Source organism: Centruroides vittatus, unplaced genomic scaffold, assembly GCF_030686945.1.
Source record: "Centruroides vittatus isolate TY-2023 unplaced genomic scaffold, ASM3068694v2 contig_345, whole genome shotgun sequence".
Lineage (NCBI taxonomy): Eukaryota > Metazoa > Arthropoda > Arachnida > Scorpiones > Buthidae > Centruroides > Centruroides vittatus.
In genome coordinates, this window is record NW_027122170.1 from 1973960 (window position 1) to 1991888 (window position 17929).

The 17929-nt window shown below is 33.3% G+C and overlaps 2 protein-coding genes across 2 annotated transcripts in view; one reads left to right on the forward strand and one right to left on the reverse strand.

Annotated features, from left to right (window-relative positions):
• The window catches only part of Dhc16F (Dynein heavy chain at 16F), a 383439-nt gene that overhangs the window by 30550 nt on the left and 334960 nt on the right, over positions 1 to 17929 (forward strand). The gene's annotated exons all lie outside the window — the stretch shown is intronic.
• Positions 1 to 17929, reverse strand: part of LOC136974210 (uncharacterized) — a 30937-nt gene that overhangs the window by 4207 nt on the left and 8801 nt on the right. Inside the window, exons 3-4 of the mRNA XM_067269035.1 lie at positions 14125 to 14221; positions 5712 to 5824 (exon numbers count right to left, since the gene is read on the reverse strand). Of these exons, the coding sequence (XP_067125136.1) occupies positions 5712 to 5824; positions 14125 to 14221 (210 nt within the window). The remainder of the gene's footprint in view (positions 1 to 5711; positions 5825 to 14124; positions 14222 to 17929) is intronic.

Below are 17929 nucleotides of genomic sequence, written 5' to 3' on the forward strand. Positions count from 1 at the left end.
CTTCAAGAATATCTAATACTGTTCTTTTGTAATGGTGAATTTTGAGCTGAAGTCACAAACACTTGTTAGTAAGTTAAACTCCATCTATTCTTACAACATTTTGCATAAAGTAAACACACTGTCAGATAGCATTAAAATCCTTTTTATAATGCAAGTTTTTCAACAATACAGAATTGTTATCATCAGATTAATGATGACGATTCTATATCATTGAAAGTATTGTATTTGTGTTATAAAAAAGATTTTAATACCATCTGACAGTGTGTTTACTTTATCTATTCTTATACAAATACTTCTTTTATTAGATTACATAATGGCATAAATATCTGATTACTGTGCCTTCTACATGCATAACCAAATTAAATAATTCACAAGTGTTGACTCTTCTGTTTCAACTGTATATTCTACGTAGTGTGATTGACCATTGGTTGTACAAATTTTTATCTTCTTTTTGGGTGAGATAAGTTTCTCTATGTGCCCTTAGGTGTCCTCCATTGATATTAGGTGTTTTGATGGCAGACTAATGGCCAGAGATTCTATTGACATTACTCCCGTGACCAATTTTAGCATTACTTTGGTATTACCACTCTAGGTAATTAAAATTGGTTTTCTAGGTGGGAAACAAAGATATTAAAGCAAGATTCAAGATAAAACATATTTTCTTTCTGAATGTTTTCGACATTACAAAAGTTCAAGACAACTTTTCAAAATAGGTCGTTCTATAAGGATCCAGAAAACTGATTTTAATTACCTAAATTGTGATGTACTCCAGTTCACAAAATCTATTTAGTATTACCCATCTGCACAGCCTCGAAGTATGTATGGAGTCCACCTGTCAAATATAACATACCAAAACTTCACCCTTCAATATAATAGAACAGTTCTGAAGAGGCAGCATCACAAATTTTATAAAAATTTCCACACACTCGTATGCTTTTTTCCTTTCTTGTTCTCTGGCTGGATTTCATAGAGTAACTCCAGTCTTCCATTTCCGGTATTCTTAAATTTTGTTTCGTAATGACTAGTGGCAAAATGATTCCATTTGCTAAGTTCATAGAATTTCTTTTTGTAAGAAAAGCATTACTGTTTTGATTGGCTCCAACCGTACACTACAATTTTACATTAATGTTGAAAACTCTTTGCTCACTATTTGCCCCCACATCTACCCTTTCATTTATTTATTTCATGCTCGCATATCTCCATAGTGTGGACCTCGGAGAAGATTCAAATTTATAAAAGTAAGCTAGAAGAAGGCTGTTTGAATGCTAGGGATGCCGAAAGTCTCCCCTCGGTGTGGAAATTCGTGATTAAGAAATTTGCTAAGAATCACCAATGATAATTAGTAATTTTGTTAAAGGTTTTATGTTAATTTCATTTTTTGTATTTTATCTTAATTTTATTTATACGTATTTGTATTCCATTGGCTATTTAAATTTTTAATTTGAATTTTGTATTCCATTTATGGAATTAGTTCTTATCTTGTTTTCTATCTGAAAATGGCCTGTAAATTAGGCTGAAAACGTTTGTTTTGAATTAAATCTTTCTCTCGGCAACTAAAACGTGTTTTGTATATGTTTATGTTTATCATTTTGCCGAGTTCTTTCTGATATCTCCGTAGTGCCGTAATGTGATGTCGTCCTTTTCAGACAGTCCTTCGATCCTTCGTCTTTTTGTACCTTATTCTATTGTGAATTACATTTTTCTTCCGGGCACAGACTTTACCTTTTCTACTAATTTCAACTGCCTAACAAAATGATCGATTGACCTGCTTTGTATGACATCATTGTTTAAATGTTCTATAAAGTAGTTTATCCAATTTACTTAACTTGGGCCATAATTTCTTATCCTCTTCATTTGTGAACTGTATTGTTAATACTGTGCTGGTGCCTTTCCAGTCGTGGCATAACAGACCAAGTTTTACTTTATCTGATTTTGTATCATTTTCGGTAGCTTTTAAAAAGTTTAGGAAGAGTAACTTCCATTCATTCTAATTAGCTGATACATTCCCTTCCTCAAAGGGAAAATGTGGTGTCATTCGAATGCATATGTAACTTAACAACATTACTTACATTGAATAACATGTTTTGACTGTTATGAGCAGTTTGATATCAATTAACAGAGTTCACAATTAGGATCAATACTATTAAACAAGTGTTTAGAAAGATTTACTGTTCACTCCTGACTCCATGTTGTGGGTCTTCTATGTGATAAAGTATTGCCAAATGCCTTTACTGAACTCACTTTATTGGGATGAACACTTGTTGATCTTAATCAAACCTTTGAGTGGTGGTCTGATTGCTCCCAAGTTTAGTCAATGTCAGAAAACAAGACAGTTTACACTGATTTTTATCTTTAATGACACGTGTAGGTACAGTTCACATTCATTTTTATGTAATGCAGTCGAATAGTCTGCATTACATAGGAAACTGATACTTTCTTCAGTTAACAAAACACTACATAAATTAGTTTGTGTACAATGTCAGGTGTAAGACTGACAGAATTATTGGCTTTGAAAAGTCTTTTTACTCCTTTACATTTATTTATTAGTAAAATGGAAAACTCTGATAATTAAAACCTTAACACATATATATTATAAACAACTACCGTATTTTACGGACTATAAGATGCACTTTTATCTTCGAAAAATTGCTTCCAAAATTCAGGTGTGTCTTATAGTCCGTAAAATAAGGTAATTTATCAATCAGCTTTCTGCAAATGACAACAAAGCAGTAGGAAAGCATCAATTTCAGATTTAGTGGGGATGAAATGTTCGATTCCTAATTCTTGGTATTCTAAAACACTCATCCTGGTGATGGATTCTTTAGAACAAAAAGTAATATTTGAAATGCTCTATCTTGAATGATTTATCAAAATCATTTCATTTAGCATCATTCTAAGATTCATGTGTCACTTTTAAAATGTTTGCTTAACAGGAAAAAAAAACTCAAAAAGGCCATTTTGTAGACAGATTAACTTGCTTACAAAAATGTGATTTTGGCCATGTAGGAATTCTGCCTTAGACAGTTCAGCAATATTTCTATAGTATGATGTAAAAACGGCTGCTAAATTAACCAAGGTATTCAGACGATTGTTTTTCCTACAATGAACATTTGTCAAAACTTTGTTTTTAAGAATACTTATCAAATCCCATTTTTACTTTAAATGGGCTGCAATTTGAAAAAAACTGTAGACCTATAAATTCCCACTGTCGTCACTTGTCTGTCCGTCTTTCTTTAATCTCAAGAATGGAGTTACATAGATGAAAGCTGAGATCAGATGTGGAAAGCTTAGGGGCAGGAGACTCAGATTAACTATATATTAACTTCTGATGCAAACCAGAGGTTACATTATTTCCACTGAAAGGAGTTAAATGACCAGCACAACTCTATTGCTAACAGGAAAAGTATTGTGTACAGAGGTAAGACACTACCAATTTGAGGTGGAGAGCATACATCTTAAATTATTTACTTATTATTATAAAAAATAATCATAAATTTTTAAACATTTTATTTTTTCACTCTTTACATTCTGAACTTGACTATAAGTGATTTTGGAGACTAAAAGAAATACTTAATGTTTTATACCTACACACATTCTATTAAGCAATGGATGATTAAAAATGTGCTGAATTTTAAAAAATAAGCCAAGGCCACCTACAGACTTTTTCGAACTACTCGAAAGTACTCTCATTTATTGCAAAACTATGAACAAATACAATATTTTACTGCATTATAATAATGTTTTTAAATTTCAAAACATATCTTTATAAAGCCTACAAGACTAAGTCTAACATATAAGTACTGTTTTACACGTATCAGATAATTTAAAGATTGTCACAATGCCAGGCTGCAATTTGTAATGCCACAATAAATAATTGCTCATTTGTTAATAATATATTATTACTTTATTAATTTTTTAATAATCTATATTTATACTAGGTGAATAATTTTCTCATAGATTTCACACTAATCCTTTCTTCAGAGTTTTATATTATTTCTCTATTCACTATTATTTTTTAAAATATAAACTCTTTTTGATATTTTGTAATTATATATATATGAGTGTAATATAAACAGCCAATTGTTTATACCTACACTTATTGATAAAAAAAATTATGCATGGAAGAGAAGGTTTGGGAATTGAATGAAACTAGTAACATGAACATAGCAGCAATGTTATGATATTGTAATCCATACCAGGAAATTGTTCTTTCGTAAAAACTGTGTAACAATATAATGTAAAGAAACGGGAGTATCTAAGTATTGATCAACATAAACATTCCCCCTGTGAAAGAACTTTTAGCACCTAGGACGTCTTCTTGCCTGAATGGGGACATCGTATGCTATCCTGTGATGAATTTTCCAGCAGATATTGTGATTGCCATTCTAGATCCCTTACACTCGTAGCTGGTATTCTGCCTAGCTCAATGGGTGACAAATCTGGAGACCAGACAGGCTAAGGTAGTGAGCAATGTGACAGAGATTCTTGGGGAATCTTAACTGCATGTGGTCAAGAATTAAGAATTATCTTGCTAGAAAATGGCTGTTTGCAATTCTGCCATGAAAGATAACATATTAGAATATGGGATTTCTTTAATGTGTGTTGTACCATTGATATCCTTTGCACCACCACTACTACTACTATCATACAAGACAGTTTTGCAGAGCAATGTGCTACTCAATAGTAAAGTATAATACACTGCCTGTCTGTAGCAATCTTTGCTTCTCTGTTAAATTTCTGCAAAGGAAGCCAGCAATGTTGGTTTCATTTGCCAGGATGCATAATGGTTGCTATACCCCAATTTATTTCTGCTGGTTTTGTCTGCCAATGGTCAAGTACAAACTGTCTCGTAATCAGGCAATCATCTGTTCTGGTGGTCTGGATAATCCAAAGCCTGGTCACATGTATCTACTGTCGTGTGTCTATATGGGCCATTCTGGCTTGCTTACAGTCAGGCCAAAATGGCCCATATAGCAGACAATTTGTGAAATGGCCATTCAGCTGCACATAATGCCTTTGCATCATAATGGAACACACAGCATTCAAAGACCCCAAACAACAAGTACTGTACATCGAGTTTCTTTTTACAGAATGCTGGGGTAGCTATTTTAAGGCACAGTACATGCTAGGTAATGCCACCAATTAGACCACAATCGAAATATATACATATTTGTCCAAGACCTAGCCGTATATAAGTTTTGCAGTACAATTGACTTGCTAATCCAGCCATTCCTTACACAAAGAAGTGCCAGATTAGCAAAAGTGCAATGGCACTCTTGCTAATCTGCACTAAAGGCAGCAAATGATTTGTTCAGTACCAATGCTTTTTCAAGTCAGGCAGGTAAATATTGCATGCTGCCACACAATACCATACACAAAAACGAAACCAAATAAACAAGAAAATGTGACATGTGACATGATTAACATTTTCATGAAAACAGAAGTACATATGCAATCACACCCTGGGGTATGTCAGATAATTGAGAGACTGAAAAAATTGAGTGTGTACTGTAATCATACAGTTCTGTCTGGGTGAGTAAGTTTTTTTTACTGAGCATAAATGCAATTGCTTTTGAATTTGTTCATTTTGGATAGGAGACGAGGTAGATGTAATATACTCTTGAATCCCCAACAAAATTCTATTGTTTCTCCCACTGCATGTCAGTTTTAAACAGAAATATAAAAAATATTTTATTAAAATCAAAACTTACATCTGATTTAATACATGCATCATTTTCAAAGAGTTCAAAATATTTTTTATAAACTAATGCTTTATTCTTTTCCACAATGCAGTAATTCTGAAGATAAACAACAGGCGAACAATCTGGAAAAGATAAATATCGTTCAGTGTAACATTTGCAAAGAAATATTTTAAAAAATTAAAAGAATTGCCATTATATTTATCAGCAGCTTTCAAATAGGGGTACAACTCAGAGTTGCAAATTCTTCATATGGGATTATACAAACTTCTTTTCGTAAACATTTCAAAAGATTTTCATTGTGTTAGACCCCAGTAAAAATAAAAATCAATCAAATTCCACTAAAATATGTTCTGTCAGAAGAAACTAGCTACATAGGGGCCACGGCCAGAATGTTAAATTCTCGCATCTTAGAACATTGGGAAGATGTCGGAAACGGCAGACCATCAACGGAATTAGCAAAAAGGTGCTCGACCAAAATTATAAGCCACTCTGGACCCAAATAAAATTACTCAAATGGTGCAATAATTGGAAAGAATTATTTATTTGGGAGAGCCTCTACATAACAGCTATAACATCCTGCAACATCCCAACCCTTGAAATCCCACAATCAAACATTATTCAAACAATTCAATCTACAGCTTTAATTCCTTTTTTGCATAAACAGGTTTGCTTTTGCTATTGCTCACTTTGTAATCTTGGGAAAATTACACCGCTCATTATTACCGTTCATATTTTTAGTACATCGTTTTAATTCAAATTCATTTATATTCCATCAACATGCTATATTTAATTTCAAATATTGTTTGAAAACTTAAAATTCGATAGCTGTTGTATTCGATAGTCGCCCGACGACGGTAACTTTATGCTACCGAAAGTACTAGCAAACATTCTCATATGCTAAAAGTTGATATTGGTAACGCCCACAACACATAAGTGTAGTTATTAAATATTTATTTTTACTTTTTTTTGGCTTTCATAACGTAACGGGAAAGTATTATAATTGTGTGAAAATTAACTCTCAGATTTTTGAAAATCGACATTTCGGGACCCCAAAAACAAAGTAAAAATGGAAAAAATTCTTAGGGGCATTTGTGTATTGGCATCTAGCCCATCTTGAGATATTAAACAAAATTTGGCACGATAACTTGCAATTAAAGGAACTGAATTTGGGTGGGAGATTGGGGTGTGTTAAGACTTAATGAAAAGTTTACTCGTTATAGGCATTTGCAATATTTTTAAAAACTTGCCTCTACTCTCAAAATTAAGCCGTTTTATAATAATATAAAAGTTATGCAAAAAATAACATCTCAGAACAGATAGCAAAATGTATAATTTAAAAATTTCCATGACACTAGCTGAAAATTAAAGTTTAAAAATTACTATTTAAAAAATATTGTAATTCAACAGAATTATGCCTTTTAAGTTTTTGTTATTACAGTAGAGCATCGATTATCTGACTCAATTGGGGACTGGAGTTGGTCGGATAACTGAAAAAACAGATAACCGAAAAGTATGAAAAAATATATTATTCATACAGTATATTAGTATATTGCTATTAATCTACTTCGCGTTGAATTTTCATCGATGTTAAGCCTAACAAAAATTATTTTTAAATAACAATCGTCGCTATTGTATCGTTAAAAATTATTTCTTTATTTTGCACAAAATAAATACAAAAAATAAAGAAAAATAAAAAATTAAGCCTGGTTTAAGTACTGGCCTCCCTTTCATGGTGGAACCAGTGTTGCCAGCTAAAACATGCAAAAATTTAACAAAAATAATATTAAAGTAGCCAAGACATAGTCAAATATTGTAGCGCCACATCACTAGGGGACGTTCGAATTTGCCGACTAGAACACGGTCGGTCGACCGATGTGACGGTTGATCGGAGGTTGGATAATCGATGCTCTACTGTACTTTAATTTTTCATTATACTAGGATTAAAATTATTGAACTTCCTAATAGAACCTCTGTTCGAGTGCTGGGAAGTCGAGCAAAAGTCGTTAACATCAATATGCTAGCGCAAGCAGTCTCGTGTTCGTATCGGGGAAACTAGTGTAGATATGCAGGAAAGTCGCAACTGCAATTGATTTACGGCTATTAGATACCATAGTTGACTTCCAAAGAAAGGATGGAAGTGACACCCCATTGGAGAAGATTGGGTCAATCAACAAAAAAAAATTTTTTTTAAATAAATATATTAATAATAATCTACACCTAGTGGCTACTTTATTTCGTTACTAGGCAATCTGTATAAAATACAAAATTGAACGAAATTATTTGGTAACCGAGAACACTTGTGTTTGACAATCACCAAGTGTTTTTCAACCTAAATCACATATTTATTTATTTAAGCATACCAGTTTCACCCATGAAGCGAGGAATACAAACATACAAATAATCATTCCAAAACAGTTAAAACCACAATACTACTGTAATTAATGAATTATTATAGAGAATTATTAAAAAGAATATATACATAAATATAATACAAATTTTACAAAACTAATATAACTAATAAATAATAATTTAAACAAAATATCAACATAATTAAAATTATAGGGAGAACTATCCAAAGAAAACAATAATAAAAAAATTATACATAAAATCACTACACCCACCTAAAACAGAACAAAAATTAATTATTACATTGAAACAGCAGCTAATCTCCCGAATTTCTTGAGGCTCGAACACACATTTAAAGAAAAGAAATAATGCCACCTCTGTGCAAAGCCAAATGATCCGAAACGCAAAACAAATCAAAATATGTGCCATCTACTCGAATGACAACAATAAGTTCCAAAACTTTTCAAAAGAAATAGTAGAAACACCAAAAATACTATCACGTAGTTTTGAAAAATTAGTACACTTAGCTATCACGTGATACACGTCCAGAGACTGATCACCTTGGCAATATATGCAAATATCTCTGCAATAATTCTAAAAACAGAAGAAAAAATAATTATAACATCTAAACAGTGGATAGACTCCTGCCTAAGTAACATATGCATTGCAATGTGAAATTCTTTGTTTTCAAATATAACTTTGTAAAAACAGTTGTTTTATAGAAAAGTATTCTGTTTATCCAGTTCTGCTAACATTCAATCTTTAGAATATTTTCAAAAATATGACATTTTTAACAAAAATTCATTAAAAAAATTGTTGAAAATCCAGTGTAATTTATTTTATTAATATTTTTGTTAATTCGATATAATAAACTATACAAAACTAAAGCAACTTCCCATCAAAAACTGACTACACTTTTTACTTTTATGGCAAAAAAGGAAATTAAGCTTCTTTTAACTACACCTTATCTTGATTTTCCCAAACCATCCAGTTGGTTGACATATCAGTTCATCCCATCAGATGATACAATTCTCAGATCATGATTGGAGGAATTTGCATATAAAAGAGGCAATTTCCAATCATTCCGGGCAGTTCTCGCCAATTTTTAACCATGCCTGTCCAGACATTCATCATCATTCCTCTGCAGTTTCCAATTGTTCTCGCCACCTCGAGTTGTCTCCTTGCCACTCTCGAGGTGCATAGTCAAGTTTCCTGCACTACAACGAATGTTGAATGAGGTAATATTAAACTCTCTCTCTCTCACATTAGCTAGGGATTAAAGGATATTATATTAATCCAACCTTTGTATTTTTAAATTTTGTTTTCTTAATTTCATTAAATTTGATTCCATTCTATTTAAATGTCTTCGTTCTTGTCTCTAAATATATGCCGGCGTCTTATCGGGAATTCACAAGTTCTCCCCTCGGACAACTTTTTTAAGAAATCATTGCAGGCCTAATGCGCTATTTTAGGTTGGTTGGGAAGACTTCACAGGAAGATCTTAGGAACTTCCTGTAAACTAAAGGAAATTATTCCCATCCACTGACAATGTAGGCGGATCTTTCGGATCCGAGGACACAAAGGAACTCTCGTCGCCCCGGATTCCCACAATAACGAAGATTAAACAAATTCAGATAAGAAAAGTAAGTACAGGCACTTCTCCCTTAATGACCAAGTTCCATCACTACAACTAGGCTATTAAGTGAAGAGCTTAATAATTTTTATTTATTCTATACTAGCTGACCCGGCCACACGTTGTTGTGGCTCAAAATGTATCTATTATAAATGTATAACACTTCTCTCGCAGGAAGGAATTTCAAAAAATCCCTTCTTAGTGTACATTCTCTTGACGAACCCTATTAAAACGCAAAAAACCCGCATGCAAAATAGTATAAATAGAAGCCGAGTTCTTCACAGTAAGCCTTAATCTTGTCCCTTTCCCCGCTGGGGAATATCGAAAAATCCCTTTTTAGTGTATATTCTGTTGACGTAACCTATTAAAACGCAATTAAAAACGCAAAAAACCGCATGTAAAATAAAATAAATAAAAGCCGAGTTCTTCACAGTAAGCCTTAATCCTGTCCCTTTCCCCGCTGGGGAATATCGAAAAATCCCTTTTTAGTGTATATTCTGTTGACGTAACCTATTAAAACGCAATTAAAAACGCAAAAAACCGCATGTAAAATAGAATAAATAGAAGCCGAGTTCTTCACAGTAAGCCTTAATCCTGTCCCTTTCCCCGCTGGGGAATATCGAAAAATCCCTTTTTAGTGTATATTCTGTTGACGTAACCTATTAAAACGCAATTAAAAACGCAAAAAACCGCATGTAAAATAGAATAAATAGAAGCCGAGTTCTTCACAGTAAGCCTTAATCCTGTCCTTTCCCGCTGGGAATATCGAAAAATCCCTTTTTAGTGTATATTCTGTTGACGTAACCTATTAAAACGCAATTAAAAACGCAAAAAACCGCATGTAAAATAGAATAAATAGAAGCCGAGTTCTTCACAGTAAGCCTTAATCCTGTCCCTTTCCCCGCTGGGGAATATCGAAAAATCCCTTTTTAGTGTATATTCTGTTGACGTAACCTATTAAAACGCAATTAAAAACGCAAAAAACCGCATGTAAAATAGAATAAATAGAAGCCGAGTTCTTCACAGTAAGCCTTAATCCTGTCCCTTTCCCCGCTGGGGAATATCGAAAAATCCCTTTTTAGTGTATATTCTGTTGACGTAACCTATTAAAACGCAATTAAAAACGCAAAAAACCGCATGTAAAATAGAATAAATAGAAGCCGAGTTCTTCACAGTAAGCCTTAATCCTGTCCCTTTCCCCGCTGGGGAATATCGAAAAATCCCTTTTTAGTGTATATTCTGTTGACGTAACCTATTAAAACGCAATTAAAAACGCAAAAAACCGCATGTAAAATAGAATAAATAGAAGCCGAGTTCTTCACAGTAAGCCTTAATCCTGTCCCTTTCCCCGCTGGGGAATATCGAAAAATCCCTTTTTAGTGTATATTCTGTTGACGTAACCTATTAAAACGCAATTAAAAACGCAAAAAACCGCATGTAAAATAGAATAAATAGAAGCCGAGTTCTTCACAGTAAGCCTTAATCCTGTCCCTTTCCCCGCTGGGGAATATCGAAAAATCCCTTTTTAGTGTATATTCTGTTGACGTAACCTATTAAAACGCAATTAAAAACGCAAAAAACCGCATGTAAAATAGAATAAATAGAAGCCGAGTTCTTCACAGTAAGCCTTAATCCTGTCCCTTTCCCCGCTGGGGAATATCGAAAAATCCCTTTTTAGTGTATATTCTGTTGACGTAACCTATTAAAACGCAATTAAAAACGCAAAAAACCGCATGTAAAATAGAATAAATAGAAGCCGAGTTCTTCACAGTAAGCCTTAATCCTGTCCCTTTCCCCGCTGGGGAATATCGAAAAATCCCTTTTTAGTGTATATTCTGTTGACGTAACCTATTAAAACGCAATTAAAAACGCAAAAAACCGCATGTAAAATAGAATAAATAGAAGCCGAGTTCTTCACAGTAAGCCTTAATCCTGTCCCTTTCCCCGCTGGGGAATATCGAAAAATCCCTTTTTAGTGTATATTCTGTTGACGTAACCTATTAAAACGCAATTAAAAACGCAAAAAACCGCATGTAAAATAGAATAAATAGAAGCCGAGTTCTTCACAGTAAGCCTTAATCCTGTCCCTTTCCCCGCTGGGGAATATCGAAAAATCCCTTTTTAGTGTATATTCTGTTGACGTAACCTATTAAAACGCAATTAAAAACGCAAAAAACCGCATGAAAAATAGTATAAATAGAAGCCGAGTTCTTCACAGTAAGCCTTAATCCTGTCCCTTTCCCCGCTGGGGAATATCGAAAAATCCCTTTTTAGTGTATATTCTGTTGACGTAACCTATTAAAACGCAATTAAAAACGCAAAAAACCGCATGAAAAATAGTATAAATAGAAGCCGAGTTCTTCACAGTAAGCCTTAATCTTGTCCCTTTCCTCGCTGGGGAATATCGAAAAATCCCTTTTTAGTGTATATTCTGTTGACGTAACCTATTAAAACGCAATTAAAAACGCAAAAACCGCATGTAAAATAGAATAAATAGAAGCCGAGTTCTTCACAGCAAGCCTTAATTTTGTCCCTTTCCCCGCTGGGGAATATCGAAAAATCCCTTTTTAGTGTATATTCTGTTGACGTAACCTATTAAAACGCAATTAAAAACGCAAAAAACCGCATGTAAAATAGAATAAATAGAAGTTGAGTTCTTCACAGTAAGCCTTAATCCTGTCCCTTTCCCCGCTGGGGAATATCGAAAAATCCCTTTTTAGTGTATATTCTGTTGACGTAACCTATTAAACCGCAAAAAACGCATGCAAAATAGTATAAATAGAAGCCGAGTTCTTCACAGTAAGCCATAATCCTGTCCCTTTCCCCCCACTGGGGGGAATTTCGACATGTATATTATATAAAAACACGTGCGTATTCGAATGCAACGTTGTGTCAAAATTTCAAAGGAATCGGTAGGAACAAACGAACGTTATATTTTATTTATATAGATAGATAGAAAATGATCTGCTTTAGTCCATTCTCACAGAAAAGCAGAATGCCTCACAGAAAAGCAAACTTAGGTCGTCGGAAGTTAGCGCCATCTGTTGGACATAAAAGCCTTAATCCATATATAAATATATTTTTGAAGGGGGGAAATGGTGGTCTTCACATGTGCCAGAAACCTTCGTGGGAGTGTATTAAACAACTTCCCGAAGTTTCATGGCAATCGGATAAATGGTGTGGTAGTGCATGAAGGACACACCACACACACACACACACACAGACATACATTCATTTTTATATATATAGATAAAGGAAAGGTCTAAAGGAAACTCCAACTTGATAACTTTGTTTTAATTTGCATCCCCCTTTACAAATTATGGGAATCACATAAAAATGCAATCAGCAAAAAGTTCTCCAGTGCAGGGAATACTCTATCTTAATCTTAGTTTAGTTCCTGTAGTCGGGTCAGTATTTGCTTCATAAAGCCTTCTCAATCTCCAAGACTACATATTTCATTTATAAACTTTTACTTCATTGTGCATCTCATTTAAACAATTTGCAACTAAAATATTAATCTGAATGAACTTTGTATTAAAACATTAATGTTTTAATACAAAGGAGTAGCTGTATGTTAATTAGTTTTGTGACAAAAAATATAATATATTTGTGCTGTTGTTTTAACCAGAAATACAGACTAATAGACTCTAATACAGCAGTTTTTCTTAATAAACTTATACCGACCACAAAAACAATAAAACTAAAATAATATGGAAGAAAACATTGGAGAGTTTAGTTATTTTTTGAAAAGTATTTTTAACATTAACAGAAAACACAATTGCTGATAAAAAATGCTGACGAATTTGTACATAATGGTGAATGCTTGTCATTGCTAAAGTTTTGTTACAAATTATATGAAATTAGAACTCAAGGCAAATTTGAAAAACTCAATAGGTTTTTTGACAAAGAAACTCTGCCAAATTTCTCAAAAATTGAATCTCGATTTAGTGATCTTTGTGATAAAATGCATGATTATTGAAAAGATTATTTAAATCTAATGTTCTTTGACCCATTTTTTTCAAAAAAATGTTATAAATTTTATCAAAAGTTTTTGTGTGGATATAGTATTTGATTCAATGCTGGGGTTGTGGGGAAAGCCTGGGAACCACTGGTTATGTATTATATAATGTCTACATCCAAAAAATGCTGTTATAATTGACTTTTTTAGACGACATAAAAAGGAAAAAATTCTACAGATTTAATTGACAGAATATCTGTCCTAAGATGAGATAACTACATTACAGTCAAACTTTGACTTCTGCAGATGTGACTTTCACAAGTTTGATTATTTGCAAGCTTGTTGTCATTAATTAAATGGGAAATTTTTGTATTAAAAAAGCATTTATTATCAGAAAATGGATAAATCGTACTAATTATTTTAATGACGTTTAGCCTCGGCAGTTATTTTATCCAATTTTATTATTTTAAAAATTTCAAACTCACTTTGCAATTTTCTAAGGTCTGCGGGAACTTTGAATCGACAGGTATGTCTCGAACAGAACTTCAGACATTCGGGAAGAGCTGGAGCATCCCCGAAATTCTATTTTAAAAACATATACATATTAGTTAATGATGCAAATTATTATATCAATTAATCGGGAAATATGATCTTGCTTTCCAATTTGGGCTGTCATTTTAGGAAAAAAATTAAATATGTAATCAACTCAATTTCAAAATACTGAAACTGAATTATCTATTATGTTATTTCCATATTATCATTAACTAAAAATTTATAGTGATTCATTAATTAAGGGCAAATTGAGTATAAACAATACAACAGCCTCCAATTGTTAAGCATAGAATATAAATGACTTTAACAAAAGAAAAAAATTAAGAGAATAACTGACTGATCTACTGAGATAAGTTATGAGGCGTGTTCAAATGAAAGTGATTCGAAGACATCGACACTGCAATCAAGGGAAATCGACATCGAAACATTTGTGACGTGGCAAATGAGTTAAACGTTTCCATCAGTACTGTTCACAATATTGTCACCAACATTCTGAAGTATCGAAAAGTTTGTTGCCAATGGGTACCCTGCATGCTGTCTGAACACCACAAGAAATAGCAAATGGGCCTGAGTTTACAGCATTTGTTGTGCTACATGGATGATGGTGACCCCTTTCTGCAGCACATAGTGGCAGGGGATGAAACCTGGTGTCACCACTTCCAACCAGAAGGGAAGTTCGTCAGCATGCAATGGAAACATCCCGGCTCACCTAGACCCAAAAAATTCAAAACTCAGCAGTCAGCCGGAAAGGTGATGTTGATGGCATTTTTCGACATGCAGGGATCCCTATTACTGGAGTTTAAGGAGTCGAACGTCTCCATCAATGCCCAACGGTACACCCAAACACTTGATAAGCTGCATAAGGCTATCAAAAGCAAACGTCCTTGTATGCTGTCGTCAGGCATCATCATTCTGCACGACAATGCAAGGCCACATGTCGCCAAGGTGTGTGTCGAGGCACTGGCCTGTAAAAAGTGGGAAGTCCCGAAACATCCAGCTTACAGTCCAGATCTGTTGCCTTGCAACTATCATATCTTTGGACCACTGAAGAAAAGTCTAACGGGTCAACGATTTCATTCTGATGATGACATAAAGGCTGCAGTTCTGAACTGGTTCCATGATCAACCGACATCGTTCTTTGCGGACAGAATTCGTAACCTTCCTATGCAATGGGACGCCTGCCTAAACACCATGGGTGATTTCTTTTAACAAACTTTGTATGCATTTCACTCATTAAATATTGTTTTTTCTATTTATGTATCTGTCTCATTTCTGTCCCTATGCATCTCATGGATGCACACCTCGAATCACTTTCATTTGAACACCCCTTATAGGTTAAGAAGTTAGTTCCTTAAAAAGTTTTCTTATTGAAAATTTTAAATTTGCCAAAATACATTGACAAAAGCATGTTGGATAGCTAGAACTGGTCAAAGATTGCTGCAACTATAGTATTAATTAATCCCCCATTCACATATGGCAATCAACAACTAATAATATATGCAAAAATTAAATTTAAGAGTAAATTTAACTTATTTTGAATTTTTTAAGTTTTTGGAAATGAGCAGAAGCTTCTGTAGTGCCACTCACATCAACTCATAATTCATTATTACATACTACTACTCAAATAGAACTGTTGAGCCTACTGAATGTAGCCTTTGCTTCCATATAGAAACATTGGGATCTAGTTTACACACCAGTTCAAACTTATATCGATATTGACTGGGGTTGACACTTGCTACCACATCTAAGATTAAATGTAAGTAAACTGAAATTGTCTACATTTCAATAATTTTTAGCTATTTTGTGCACTTAGGAATCCCTCTAAATGAACGTCAACTACACATAATGCAATCTGTGATGGTCGTGAAAATTTAAGTGCATTCTTGTAATTCTGTCCACACTGAAAGTGGTGCTGGACCATAAGGCACATAAAATCAATTTTGTATTCATAATGTGACCTGATAATGGATTCCTTTACATATCTATAAAAGAATAATATGAAGGATATTTAGGACAATGTTACTTTAAATGCATTCTAATATTTGTGAAACGGTATTAATAAAAACATTATAAATAAATTTGCTTATTGAATAATGGAGTGCTGTGAAGCAGGAAGGTGTTGGCATGAAAGGTATTTTTGTTTGTGCAAAATATTCTGTCATAATTAACAAAATTTCAAAATTTTCTTTTTTAATGTTGGTAGGAATTGACTTAAACTCTCTTACTTTTGGCTTTCTTTCGGTGGAAAACAATCATCAAAACCCGAAAATGATAGTGTCAAATCATAAATTTGGGCAAAATCAGATAAAACATTGAAAATTTGTCTATAATTTCATTAAAGTTTTGCTTCTATCTTTTGAATATATTTCAAAAATTGAAAAGATGAAGAAAACAGGTAAAAATTAAAAATGATTATACAGGGTGTGCTTAAAGTCAAACCAATGGGAAACCACTCACATTATTTCAGTATTAATGAACTATACCTCTACACAATGTATATGACACGTCCATCATCATTGTCTATACATTGCTGGAGACGTTCAAGCATAGAACTTTCCTTATTTCCGAATTTTCCTCACTGTACCATACCACACTTCGATTTCCATGCCGATGCATCTCGGAGATTTCTTAGGGCTTGCACAAAATTTTGCAAGAATGTCTGTTCTCGTCCCTTTGCTGGTGGATGGCCACTCAATTTGAGGTTTGTCGGACTATCCTATTTTCCAAAATTTCCAAAGCTCCAGACTTTACAACACCCCTGTGTAATCTACAATAATTCTGAAGTATCAGAGCTTTATGTTAAATTAGTTGATATACTGCAAAATCTTAAATTGGATAAGGCTTTGTTTACATTTATTACAATAGGGCTAACTTAGGCAATATTTACTGTACAGTCAAACCTGTTTTTGTGCGGTCTTTTTCTGTGCGATTTTTTTTGTGCGGTATATGAAAATTTCAATCAAATTGGAACATAATTGACTCCTGTAAAATTTTTAAAAACTCTATTGGTTGTTTTCTATGACATCAGCAGGTTTTTTCATTTTTTATTCAGTAAAATTTTTTTCTCATACGTTTATTTCGGTCCCCTCTTATTTTAATAGCATAAAAACCATAAATATTATGTTATATTTGAACAGATGCGTAAGTTAGCTCCCCTCCGGCTTTAGACTGCGGGTGTGAAATTTCACACCTTGTTAAATGAAATAACACTTCCTGCAGCTATATTTATCAAATAAAATCATTATTTAACAATTATTTTTAACTTTTTAATGTTAGATTGGTATTTAAGTGGAAATAATTAATTAATATAAAAATTAAAATTCTTAGAGGATTTTTTTCCCCATTAGGTGTTGCAGAAAAAGGCCCAAGGAGTTAAAAAAGCAATTCCTAGTTATTTCGTTCGGTTTCGAGTTATTTTCTACGTGAGACTTTTTTTATGCGGTCCCTATTCACCGCATAAAAAAAAAATTTTTAATTGTGTTGCGAAAACTATTTTTTATAGCCACTCGTGAAGTTTCACACGATTTTTTTTATGCATTTTCTTTTATGCAGTCCCTATCCCCCGCATAAAAACAGTTTTGACTGTATTTTGACAGAGAATTTGAAAAGTGTCTTTTTTGGCAGATCAGATCTTGAAAAACATTTATAAAGGAAAATTTATACAGGATTTTAAGCTTATTTTTGATCCTAGAATCCATCCCTAAAATGTTGACATGGAGTTATTATATTTACATGAGG